The sequence below is a fragment of the Sprattus sprattus genome (genome assembly GCF_963457725.1).
Source record: "Sprattus sprattus genome assembly, chromosome: 4".
Taxonomy (NCBI): domain Eukaryota; kingdom Metazoa; phylum Chordata; class Actinopteri; order Clupeiformes; family Clupeidae; genus Sprattus; species Sprattus sprattus.
Window position 1 is genome coordinate 34,597,845 of NC_137923.1, and position 13,263 is coordinate 34,611,107.

At 38.5% G+C, this 13,263-nt stretch overlaps 1 protein-coding gene across 1 annotated transcript; it reads right to left on the reverse strand.

Annotated features, from left to right (window-relative positions):
* Window positions 1-306: 306 nt before the first annotated feature.
* On the reverse strand, window positions 307-6,331 carry tyw3 (tRNA-yW synthesizing protein 3 homolog; the record flags this gene model as incomplete). The annotated part of the gene is given in 9 exon segments (XM_080836281.1): window positions 307-398; window positions 401-477; window positions 2,028-2,161; window positions 5,517-5,588; window positions 5,828-5,884; window positions 5,888-5,926; window positions 6,006-6,086; window positions 6,166-6,223; window positions 6,225-6,331. Coding segments are annotated over 9 exon segments (717 nt in total).
* Between the last annotated feature and the right edge of the window lie 6,932 nt (window positions 6,332-13,263).

Sequence of the window (13,263 nt, forward strand, 5' to 3'; positions counted from 1 at the left end):
GCGTTCATCTATAGAAATGTACAGACTTATCACCTTTGTGAATGTAATTATTCAAATGACCTAAATTCATGTTTCCTGAAAAACTGTATACCCATCAGATATGTGCCGTACCAGAATAGTTCCTTCAGAAGTGTCCGAGGGGTCTGAACATGATCAATTCTCGTTTTCCCTCAGAAATAGAAGAGATGCAGCACATATCTCATGCAGTTCTGGGATTTAAAAAATGGGCTGATGGGACTGCCGTTTCAGTAGTGTACTGTAAAAGATATAGTGTAAGAATTTATGAAAATATCATGAAACCAGTCTCTAGGTTCTCTTCTGAATCATTGAACTTGTTTGGGGGAATTTACTTACATGATTGAGTCTTTTGTCTTTCTCTGCTGCCCATTCCAAACAACTTTCTTATTTTGGTATTTGTCTTTTGGTACACATGGAGATTCATCTGCTTGAAGAGCAGCCAGCAGGCCATCGTAGAACCTATGGATGAGACACAAATAGGGAACCCTTTCAATCATCTGACAGCAGTTTGAGAGAAACAATACAGTATACAGTGGGGAAAATAAGTATTTGAACCCCTGCCGACTTCGCAAGTTTGGCCACTTGCAAAGAAATGTGTGATCTAGAATTTTAATGGTAGGTGTATTTTAACAGTGAGAAACAGAATATCAACAAAAAAATCCAGAAAACTGCATTTTATAAGATTTATGACTTTATTTGCATTTGATGCAAAAAATAAGCATTTGAACCCCCAAGCAAACAGCAAGAATTCTGGCTCCCAATGGCCAGTTATGTGCCCAAAAAGCACACAGATTAGTCCTCATTAGGTCTAACAAGGTATACCTGATCTCAACTGGTGACCTGTATAAAAGAAACCTGTCCAAAGAATCATACTTCACACCTTCAACCTCACCACCATGGGCAAGACCAAAGAGCTGTCCAAGGACGTCAGAGATAAGATTGTAGACCTGCACAAGGCTGGAATGGGCTACAAAACTACCGGCAAGCAGCTTGGTGAGAAGCAGATAACTATTGGTGCGATTATTCATAAATGGAAGCAACACCAAACAACTGTCACCCGCTCTAGGTCTGGGGCTCCATGCAAGATATCCCCTCGTACGGAATCAGTGATAATTCGAAAGGTGCAGAATAACCCCAGAACTAAACAGGGGGAGCTTGTGAATGATCTCAAGGCAGCAGGGACCAGAGTCACCAAGAAAACCATTGGCAACACACCACACCGTAATTTTTTTAAGTACTGCAGCACTCGCAAGGTCCCCCTGCTCAAGGAAGCGCATGTACAGGGCCATCTGAAGTTTACCATTGCACACTTGAATGATTCTAGGGAGGATTGGGAGACAGAATGTGGTCAGATGATACCAAAATCAAGCTCTTTGGCATCAACTCGACTTGCCATGTTTGACAGGGGGGGGAATGCTGAATATGACCCCAAGAGTACATCATACCCACCATCAAGCATGGAGGTGGAAACATTATGCTTTGGGGCTGTTTCTCTGCCAAGGGTACAGGACGACTCCACCGCATCAAGGGGACTATGGATGGGGCCATGTAATGATTATTGGGCTTGAACCTCATTCCCTCATTCCCTCCCATTGAAAACACAACCTTAAAGATTTGGAGATGATCTGGAAAGAGGAGTGGACCAAAATCCCTCCTGAGATGTTTGTAAACCTGGTGACCAACTACAAGAAACGTCTGACGTCTGTGCTTGCCAATAAGGGTTATTCCACCAAGTACTAAGTCATTTTTGTCAGTCAGTTTTGGGGGTTCAAATACTTATTTTTTGCATCAAATGCAAATAAAGTCATAAATGTTATAAAATGCATTTTTCTGGATTTTTTTGTTGATATTTTGTTTCTCACTGTTAATATACACCTACCATTACAATTATAGATCACACATTTCTTTGCAAGTGGCCAAACTTGTGAAATCGCAAGGGGTTCAAATACTTATTTTCCCCACTGTAGATAAGATGACAGAAAGACAGAAAGCAGAAAGACAGAAAGCACCTTTTTATTCTGTTGAGGGTTTCTGCCATTTTCTGATTTGCAATCTGCACTAAAAAGTGGATGTAGTTCTCATTGACTAGGATCTCCCCCTTGTGGCTAAGCAGAACTTCAAGACAGTGGGTACTGCGAACAGCCTTTGAACATGAAAGATCAACACACTTTAGAAAGGTTTACAGTGCTAACACTTAACAAATGGAACACATTTCAGAAAGGTTTACAGTGCTAACACCTAACAAATGGAACACATAGGGCCCTTATTTCATAGACAGACAACACTGGTTATGACAGAAACAGAGCAGGGCATGAACCTAATTAATAGGGAAAATGTATTTGGTCATTTCATACCATGCACAAAGCCTCAGGTGCTTTAAAGAGTAGACTGGTGCCTAGTTTAGGTCAGAAATGTGGGAGTTTCTTGATTGTTTGGGGCAAGGCACACTGGATTTAGCTACTTTGAAATGTTCCCCGTATTTGTTTGAATCCTCTGGTAGCCCCATATAATCTAATCTATGCAGAGTGGAACACTGACCACTCATCTTGTTGATTTCTTGTTACTTCCTCAAGGGCAGATGGCCCTACATTAAAGAGCACAGTAGAAACAGCCACTTGTGCCTGTGCCTTTTCATTCCACGTCCAATGTACTAAACCTGCAGCTGATTACATCATCAATGGATGTCACCACCCTCTAACTGCAACTCACGGCAACAGAACGGTTTCATTCAATCACAGACACAATGAATGGAATCATGGATTCAACTGACAGGAAACAGATATACATGCTTTTAAGATGTCATCAAAAAGAGACATAATACAGAGCAGTAATTCTACACCACAACAAATACTCAGACTATTTGTGCAACTATAATAAAGTTAATAGTGTAGCATGCATCTCCACACAGGGAAGTGGATGAAGTGAAAAAAAGATGACGAGCCATAAAAAGGCAAAGAAAAGTAAAGGTTGCTTTAACAAAATGACTACATGGTTTCTGATATTCAGTGAGGAATCACCAATCTGCCTTGGCCAAGGAGATGATGCTGGAATTTTTGTCCGGTGCCATTGTAATGAAACATATAAAGATGACTGTTTTCTTTAGGCAATCAAATTTTCCATTTATTATATGGGGTTTCGTGTCTGGTAACAGGTGTATGCAATCATTACCTCAATTAGTCTGAGTATTTTTATTACGTTTTTTCCCCCTCCTACTTTAGACAACCCCCACTTTAGGATGCTGATGTAGTTTGACCACCAAACTGCACAAAACTTGCACAATTCCTACTCTGCTTATGAAACATACATATTGTGTGCCAGCTAGGGATGCAAATGATTAATCGACTTTAGATTAATTGTCGATCAAGCGGTTGCTCGATCAAAATGTATTAATCACGATTAATCGCTAGAGGGCGCTAGCGCGAGAGACCGGTTGAAAAAAAAAAAAAAAAAAAAATGTTATGTCTGTTTCAAAAGCAAGAACTGAGCCAGTCCATAATTTATTTCTTTTTTTTAAATTAAAGAATGTATTTTGTTGTACCATAAAAAAACTTTTCTACTTTCTTTTCCTAATGCATAATTATTTGAGGAATAATAGGGGTATAATATAATAGAATATAATTATCATAATGTAATGTAATATAATAACTCAACTATTTAGCTGATATTTTTAAAGGCCCTAATGAAGCACTGAAACTCAGGTGAAAAATGCCGCTTATCAATTAATCGAAAGTCGATCGATAATGATTAATGAATTAATCGATAATTTGCATCCCTAGTGCCAGCCTATACATTTATGCATTGATATGGTAAAATATCTGCAGCCTTGCGGTTAATATTCGGGTGCAGTCTATGGGAATACATTTTTCTCGCCTGGATTTTAGTAACACATACAGTAAATCTGCCAGGTAGAATGGGTCTCTCTCCCTCTCACATATAAATCCCATGAAAAACAACATGAGATAACACTAATTTTCATTCACACTCTTCCATAACAATAAAGAAACAGGTGTGTGTATTCCCACCTAACTAGTCTTTTTAACGTGATGCTACAGAGCTTGAACCTCCACAAGAGGTGTGTAACACATGTAGGGTCTGACACCAGTGAACCTAGCTATGAACTATACTTGCTATTTCTAGCTTAGGAAACCATCTTAACAGTTGGTAGTTGCTAGCGTGTGTAATATGAACACATTTTAATATGAAGTGAATATGAACTAATGTTAATATGAGGTTGCACAGGCACCCAGAGGGTTTCTACCTATTGGAGCTTTGTTGTTTCTTTTTATAGAGACAATTGTATTGTTTTGGCGCAATTTAAATACAACAAAATTGAACTAGAAAATGCATTTCCTGAAGGAAATACCAGTGCATGAAATGCAAAAGTTAGGAAAGGAAGAAGAAAAGAAAGAAGAGTGAAAGAAGGAAATAAGAAAGGAAAGAAGAGTGGAAGATGGAAATAAGAAAGGAAAGAAGAGTGGAAGATGGAAAGAAGAAAGGAAAGAAGAGTGAAGAAAGGAGAGAAGAGAGGATGAAGGAAAGAAGAGTGAAAGAAGGAAAGAAGAAAAGAAAGAAGAGTGAAGAAAGGAAAGAAGAGTGGAAGAAGAAAAGAAAGAAGAGTGAAGAAAGGAAAGAAGAGTGAAAGAAGGAAATAATAGTTGAAGAAGGAAAGAAGAAAGGAAAGAAGAGTGATAGAAGGTAATAAGAAAGGAGAGTGAAGAAAGGAAAGAAAAGTGAAAGAAGGAAAGAAGAGTGGAAGAAAGAAAGAAGAAGGGGAGAAGAAAGGAAAGAAGAGTGAATAAAAGAAAAGTGAAAGAAGGAAGGAAGAAAGGAAAGAACAGTAAAAGAAGGAAAGAAGAGTTGAAGAAGGAAAGAAGAAAGGAAAGAAGAGTGAAGAAAGAAAGAAGAGTGGAAGAAGGGAAGAAGAAAGGAAAGAAGAGTGAAGAAAGGAAATTAGAGTGGAAGAAGGAAAGAAGAGTGGAAGAAGGAAAGAAGAAAAGAAAAAGGAAAGAAGAGTGGAAGAAGGGAAGAAGAAAGGAAAGAAGAGTGGAAGAAGGAAAGAAGAAAGTAAAGAAGAGTAGAAAGAAGGAAAGAAGAAAGGAAAGAAGAGAGGAAGAAATAAAGTAAGGAAAGAAGAGTGAACAAGAGTGGCTCTGGATAAAGACAGTAAAGAGAGAGTGAAAATATTGAAAGTCAATGGGAAAATTTAGATTCGTTTTTCTTTAATAACTTAAAAAGTATAAAGTTTAGAAAAGTGAAAAATACATAGCATAAGTGTCCTTTACAAGACCTACGCGACAAAGTTTGAATGAAGTTTCTACGTTTAGCGGTTCGGGCTGAATTAATCGCAGAAAAAGGTAACAAGAATAAGAAGAAGAAGCCTAGGAATAACAATACAGGGCATTTCATGCACTGTAATGACTGGAATTCCAAATTATCTCAAACAAATCAAAGTATTACCAATAGCTGAAAGTAACAGGCTTACACACATCAATTCGTACCATCATGATTTTGCCTCTCTTGCCGATCGACACACCTGAGTTTCTTAAGCCAGAGCTTACTGCCACAGAGTTCTGCAAAACAATGCACAAGTTCCAGCCCAGGCATATGGTATAACATTTTCACATGGACTAAATACTTCTATCAATAATAGTGTAACATATTGAAAGAGTGGTATCCTGGTGTTTCCAACTACTATGCCATCCATGAAGATTTCAGCGTTTCTCATGCATTGGTTGGTCTGCATACAATATTGGAAGAGGTAAAGCACCTGCCACAGGTATTTATGTTGAAGTGCTCAAGGCAAACCAACCAGGAGTCTTGCACTTCCTATATCCTTGCACTGCACATGAAGCAGGAATGGCTCAAACTACAATACAGCACTTCCACTTGCTTTCTGTAACGCCAAAACCTGTGACGCACAAGACTCTTCTTGAGTAAACCAGCAATATTATACATCAATTTAAACTTATTTTTTTCTTTTCACTCACCCCGTCCTCCTCTTTACATTTCTGGTGCGATACAAACAACCAAGAGATATTCTGCTTCTGTACTTTGGAGCTCTCTGAAAGCTTTGCAAAGAAAATAACTATCAGTAAGCAGTAAACTGCGATAATTTTGTTTCGCTGCAAAATATGAAATATTCCTTACCCCTTCAACTAGAATAATTCTCCCTGAAGAGCTTGTGGTGAAGTAGTCAGAGGACACGTAAGGGAACAATATGATAAATGTCGTTGTCAATGCTCCCTTTCTTGCTAATGTCAACTTTGCTGAAACAACGCTTCTTACATTGATTAAATGTATTTTCTTGGTCCATTATTATTAACAAAAATATAAAGTTAAAAAATATCTTCAGACAACCTCGTTCGGTTATAACTGAGAGATGGGAGTCGTCACCGCGACAGCTTTTCACAGCAGCTTTCTGTGAGTTAGCAGGTTAGAAAACTCAGCCACATTTAGACAAAAACATACCAAAACAAAAGTCGTCAATCAGTTTTAGTATTGAAGAAATATCAGATATAATAATTGCATAACCATGATTGATAGCTAGCTAAACACAAATGGACTAAAATAGCTGGAGTTTATTTCTCACCCACCCACTCGCTCACTCTCTCTCACTCACTCACTCACTCACTCACTCACTCACTCACTCACTCACTCACTCACTCACTCACTCACTCACTCACTCACTCACTCACTCACTCACTCACTCACTCACTCACTCAATCAATCACTCACTCACTCACTCACCCTCTTACTCACTCACTCACTCAATCACTATCTTACTCACTCATTCACTCACTTACTCATCAGTCACACGATGCAGATTTCATCTTCAGCATGTTCTGTACAGACTATCTGCACACCACAAACTTTTGTGTCCACATGGACCTGTGTGCATTGAAGGTGCATGTGCATGCAAGTTTTAAAGCACTGACTCAGGGTCAAGAGGAAGCAAAATACATTTACTATTTGATCATTTAGCTGACACTTTTATCCAAAGGGATTTACAGTAGAGATACACATTCTCATCAGTGTGTTTGCTCCCTGGGAATAAAACTGCTTGGGAGCCAGTGATTAAATTACTCCCTCCCCCCTGACATCAGGAACATTCACCCTAATTCAATCACTCTTTTTAAATCTCACATCAAAACACACCTGTTTAGGCAGGCGTATAACCGCGTGTCAACTGAAGTTGTTGCTCTGCTGCTGCTCTGCTTTGTACATTTAAAAAATATTTTTTAACTGTACGGCGACCTTGGGTTTCTTGAAAGGCACCCTATAATTAAAATGTATTATTATTATTAGCATTATTATTATTATTAACAAACTTATAATTGTGTTGTTTAAAAACAGGGAACATTTATAATGTTCATTATGTTCAATAGGAAAACACTATAACACACACCTCACTATACTAACAAAGGACTGTGTCTTAATAAAAGCATTGCTAGAAAAGAAATACTATAAATACTAAATATGAATGAAAATGTCTTTATTAGTGATGAATCTCATCATTCACTGTGACACTTTACTTTAAACATAGCCAAACAGGTGAAAATACATTATGTTCAATGGGAAGACATTGCAACACATGTCAAACTTTACTAATACTACAAAGGTTTCTTTAAAAAGGTGGGGTGGAGTGTGTTCAAAACAACCTAAATATTAAAAAATTAGATTATTAGTCATTAATCTCGTCATTGACTGTGCCAATATACTTTAAAGATCAAACACACAAAAATGTATCATGTTCAATGGGAAGTGATTCTGACACACATCACACTCTAGTGATTAACCAGAGGATTGTGTCTTGATAAAAGTGGTTTGGAATATGTTCAGAAAATAACCGAACTTTTATGAAGCTATACGACCAACACACAGCCAGCATGCTAATCAAACTTTTACACCGTGTCAAATAAGCTTTTAATAGTGACAAGCTAGCCTACATAAACGTATTGCCGTCTTGGCTTGCCTGTTTATTTCACATCGGGTTAAACGTCTGTTGCTCATGTCACGAAGTGATTGCGCTACCTGTCCGTAACACTATGCGTTACATACAAAACCATGTAGCACATCAATGCAATAGCCTAGACTAGCCCTGAACACCTCCTCGTATGCATCATGTTATTGAAATGAGTTCCTGAAGATGAAAATTGTGTTTGTTAAACAAGAAGCAGAACACTGAAGCATGTTGACGTTTCTTTATTTCACAAATTGTTGCAAAAAAAAAAAAGAGCATTCTTACTCACAATTTCTGTTCATCTTGGGTTGAGTTTCACATTGATTTACAGGTTGGTAGGTAAAGGCAATGTTCATATAGCACAGTAGCTGAGCCCATGAATGCACCTTAACAGTACAGTCCCAAACCAAGTGCAGTAATTATAATAGGGTGCAGATGTTCATGTAAACACATGATAAGCAATAAGCATGATAAGCAATATCTGAACGAATTTTAACTAAAGTTCAATAGACAATGTTGCAGAACTATGCCAGTGTACAGGATTTATTTTTAATTTCAATGTCAGGCATTTAGTATCTGGTGATTAAAGGAAGATAGGTGCCAGTCTTCAGGTGGAGGGTCTTGTATGCTGTGGTCAGTCAAAATGTATTGAGACTTAATGTGTTTAATTCTGTAGACCTGTGGAAATATACAAGACAAACTGCAAAGCATATACTTGTTTTAAAAACCTGCTAACTTACACTATTCAAAGCAAGACCTGTTTAGTTGAAAGGTACATGTTATGGGTGGGGTGCTAGTGAGAGAAGACAAGAAAACGTTAATGAAAAAGCAAAGTTGCCACGGTCAGGAGAGCCAAGACCAACGAGACGGGGCAGTAGCACCACGCCATTGATAGAGCACGTTATTAACACAACTATGTGCTGTCCAGTCACGACACCAAAACGTGTATGCGTCTGTGGTAAGGGCATGGAACACTGCTTTGTCCTGTGAAGACAAATAAAAAAAAACAGTGCAAACTTCTACAAAACAATAACAGATTCTGGTAGGTTGTCAGACTAAAGAGAAAATAGAAACTTCTTACAGTGAAACGTTGTTTGTGATCTGAAACAATTGCTGCAATGCACATATTTACAATGTACAAGAAAGAAAAAGAAATCTGATGACAACATGATGGGAAAAAAGTACAAATAAAAATGGTTTTACTTACATCATCGGTCAGCCAGTTGAAATCTGGGCCTGCCAGAAAGTCGCGAAACATGGCAGGACAACTTCCAAAACTGAACATGACCACGTCTTTGTTGGCTTCAGCATTGTGGATCTGTTGCGTCAGTACCTGATGGATTTGGAAGCATGCGTACAGAAGTTAGCACACATAATGGCCACCCCAAACTACTACTTAATGGAAAAGATGGTTCACATGATAAACCTAACACCATTTAACTTTTTAAGAGGCTGCAGTGTGTAGTGCTATTGAATTGAATTGTATTGTCAAGTCTTTTATTGTCAGATGCACAGAACAACAGAGTCGGTCTGGGCACTGAAATTCTTAGGACAGGACACCATAACTACCTTAGGACAGGACACCATAACTACCACTACCATAACAAGACATAACATAACATAAGTACTCCACATAATATAACATAACATAACTTAACAATAAGTACTAAACAAGATATACCTATGAAAGACAACTATTGCCTTGTACTGACGAGGGTTTCCATTATTTTGACCAAACCATGCCAATCAGTGGGGCTGGGCTTAAATAACGTTTGTGTCTAATCATCCCCCAAGCTGTCCATACAATTGAACGGCCACCTCTCTTAAGAAATGGGGTGAAGTTTTCCATTGTATTATCCACAAACATATTTAATATTGCACTGTAGCAAAGACTCAAAGCTAGTACTTAGGTAACATCATAAGGGGAGCTCGTACAACATAGACAATGAATTGGAGGTAAAGCAAAGTGTGAGGAGGGGGGTGGGCAATGTAAAGTCTTGACTAGGGCTAGACACAGCAATGCTATTTTGCAGAATGTTTTGTACACGGATGAAAGAGATCTGTAAAACACTAGGATCCTTTGCATCAGAAAACAAATTGTTAACATTATATAAATCCAAAATACAGGTCTAAACTGGTTGTTATTAGGCTACTTGCCATGGCTAGATCAGCAGACCTCCGTCTATCTGTCGTAGATGTAATATTGAATAGAATCAAGGGAGACGTGGATGCATTGTACAGTGGTGGTAAAATGCAAACTATTAACCGAGAAAAAACAATGTATTGTGCTATGGAGGAAATGCAGTCACACTTCAATGAGGATGCATATACTAAAAGGACATTGGTGAAAAATGTCAGACAGTGTGATAAAATTATGAATAGAATCATTATGCATGCAATTCTGGAGGGCATTGAAAAATAAAATGCGTGTGAATCATCTTGTTCAGTCTAGGCAGACAGGTCTTGACAGTGAACTCTGCTATTTCTGGTTTCCCTTATTCCCCTCTAGAGGTAAGAGATCGGCCATACCCAATTTCTGTTGGTACATTAACTTCAAGTGTTGGTAACCTAAAACAGTCATCTGGGCAGATGCTTGTCCTGTTGAGGATATTGCCATTTGTTTTGGAGAGTTTGGAAGTCAATGCATATGTGAAATTGATCATTGAGATAATAGAGAGTGTGCAGATAGTGTTTGCACCTGCTCTTACCATAGCAACTGTGTCTAGGTTGAAGTTACTAATTGAAAATCATTTGAATCCTTTTGTAGAGATGAAAAGGTTGCTTGAAAAGATGCTTGAAATAAGACATTCTGACTTTGACAAAGCATTTTTGTACTTGTCAGTGGTGATCAAGCAGCCTCATAATTATAGCAATTCTAGTTTCAAGTTTTAGGTTGCTCAGAACCACTGTCAAAACAAGTATTGACCTTTACGTTTGAATCAAAATAATGCAAAGTTGAATTGCCAGTTGCAAATTGCATCCTCATGGTGCAAGACCAATTTGTACTCTCAATTGCCAGTTACGATGATACTGTGTTACATTATTACATTTCTAAAGACTTCATTCGGTTGTTGAAAAAGTTTTACTTACATCATCGGTCATCCAGATGAACTCAGTTGACCGTTTAAGTCTCGAAATGTGGCTTGGCAAATTCCGATGTTGACCATGACCATGTCACTTTGCGAAATGTGCATCTGTTCCATAAGTAGGCTTACCTGATGGATTGGTAAACATGTGGACAGAAGTTAACACACAATTAAATCCAGCGTTTACGTGAATGAACCGTGTTAAATGCAAATTGTATCCGTAATTGCAAAGCAAGTAAATCAACTTACCTTGAGGTCGTGTGGGTTCCTGTTAAAGTTGACACTTCGACAGAGATGAGTTTTCCAAAGTCCCCGATTAATGAAAATAAAGTGGTGGGCTCCTTCCTCTGACACATGGGTATGAGGACCGTGAGACACAAACTCCTGCACTGCACCCTCTTCATCGGAGTTCATTATAACTAGTAACACCATACTCCTACCTAACATAATCGACCATGTCTAATTAGTCGTCTGCGCAACACAACAGGTTAATACAATGTATAAATGACAATGACCAAGTGAACAGCATGCATTCATTTAAGATAACCAATTACCTTATTCCCTCCAAAACATCAATTGTGTGTCTGAGATTGCTAGCTTGAGCTACCCAAAACACCAAACACTGTATAGCCAGCTAGGTCAATTAGCTCGCGTAAAATAAGCTAACAGTAACCAATTACGTTATTCTCAAACAAAAAACATCGATTACGTGTGTTTGTGATGTGTAACATATATCCTTTATCAGTCATTCAAGTTATTTACGTTTTCGTGTATTTACCGCTGGTGAGATTACAACGACAATTGCTAGCTAGCTAGGTCAAGATACTGTACCTTAAGCTAACCAATTGCCTAATACAAAGTTTAAGAACAACTGCGATACCTTTGTGTTCACAGCCAAACTAGTCTTTAACAGTAAAGTCCGCGATCCAAATTAAGTTTGAGACGTCCAAAGCGAACTTTAAATGAACAGAATCGGTGATATTAAGTTATTTGATCGTATTTATCGCCGTAATTCGCTAGTAATGTTGGGTGTCATATTAAAATTCTTTATCACGTCTGTTGCGTCATCCGGAACTTCTCGCTAGCCGGATAAACAGCTGATCGGTCTCTATTGCGTCATCCGGAACTTCTGGCTAGCCCGGAACTTTTCGCTCATGACAGCGCCTTTAATACAACCATATTAATAGAATCCAAAAAAATGAAATAGAATACAAAAAAAAAAAAAACATTTTATAGAATTTAAACCCGTTAAACAGTGACGGGGTGCTATGGAGCTTTTTAAACCGTTTAAAGTTATTTAAAAGTTTGTTTTAGCTAGCTAGCATAGCAACAAGGCAACCAAGTAACACAGTTTGCTGCATAACCTGAAGCAAAGTTAATTTCTCAAAATCAGCTCACCAAACAGTCTTGGGTTCAGAGTAAAGCCATTTAACAATCCTGAGAGAAATAATGGGACAGGAAGGCCTTACTCTGATACCAATGTAGTGAATCAAGGGGGTAAAGGCCTTACTCTGATACCAATGCAGTGAATCAAGGGGGCGAAGGGCTTACTCTGATACCAATGTAGTGAATCAAGGGGGCGAAGGGCTTACTCTGATACCAATGTAGTGAATCAAGGGGGCGAAGGGCTTACTCTGATACCAATGCAGTGAATCAAGGGGGTGAAGGGCTTACTCTGATACCAATGCAGTGAATCAAGGGGGTGAAGGGCTTACTCTGATACCAATGTAGTGAATCAATGGGGCGAAGGGCTTACTCTGATACCAATGTAGTGAATCAAGGGGGCGAAGGGCTTACTCTGATACCAATGTAGTGAATCAATGGGGCAAACTTAGTCCCCCCTGCCCCTTGCCATCCACAAACACATTAATTCAGTGGTTGCCAAGGGACCTGTTAAAGATTCGTCTGAAACATTTAGCATCCTTTCCAGTTTTCACTGTGACTGGGAATGAGGTGGCCTGTGTGTGTGTGTGTGTAAATGCGAGTAGAGGGTGTAGCAAAATGTGAGTAGAGAGTGTAGCATCTTTGCTTGAAATGCCCATTCCATACCACTTTTAGCTTAAAGGCACCCAGTGCAACTTTCGAGGCTTAAAAATAAACATTCAATTTCTAGTATTTTTTACATGTAGTAAGTTTCAATAACTCCATACCATTACATACCGACATTCAAGCAGCAAAGATGAGACGTCGTTGTGTGGT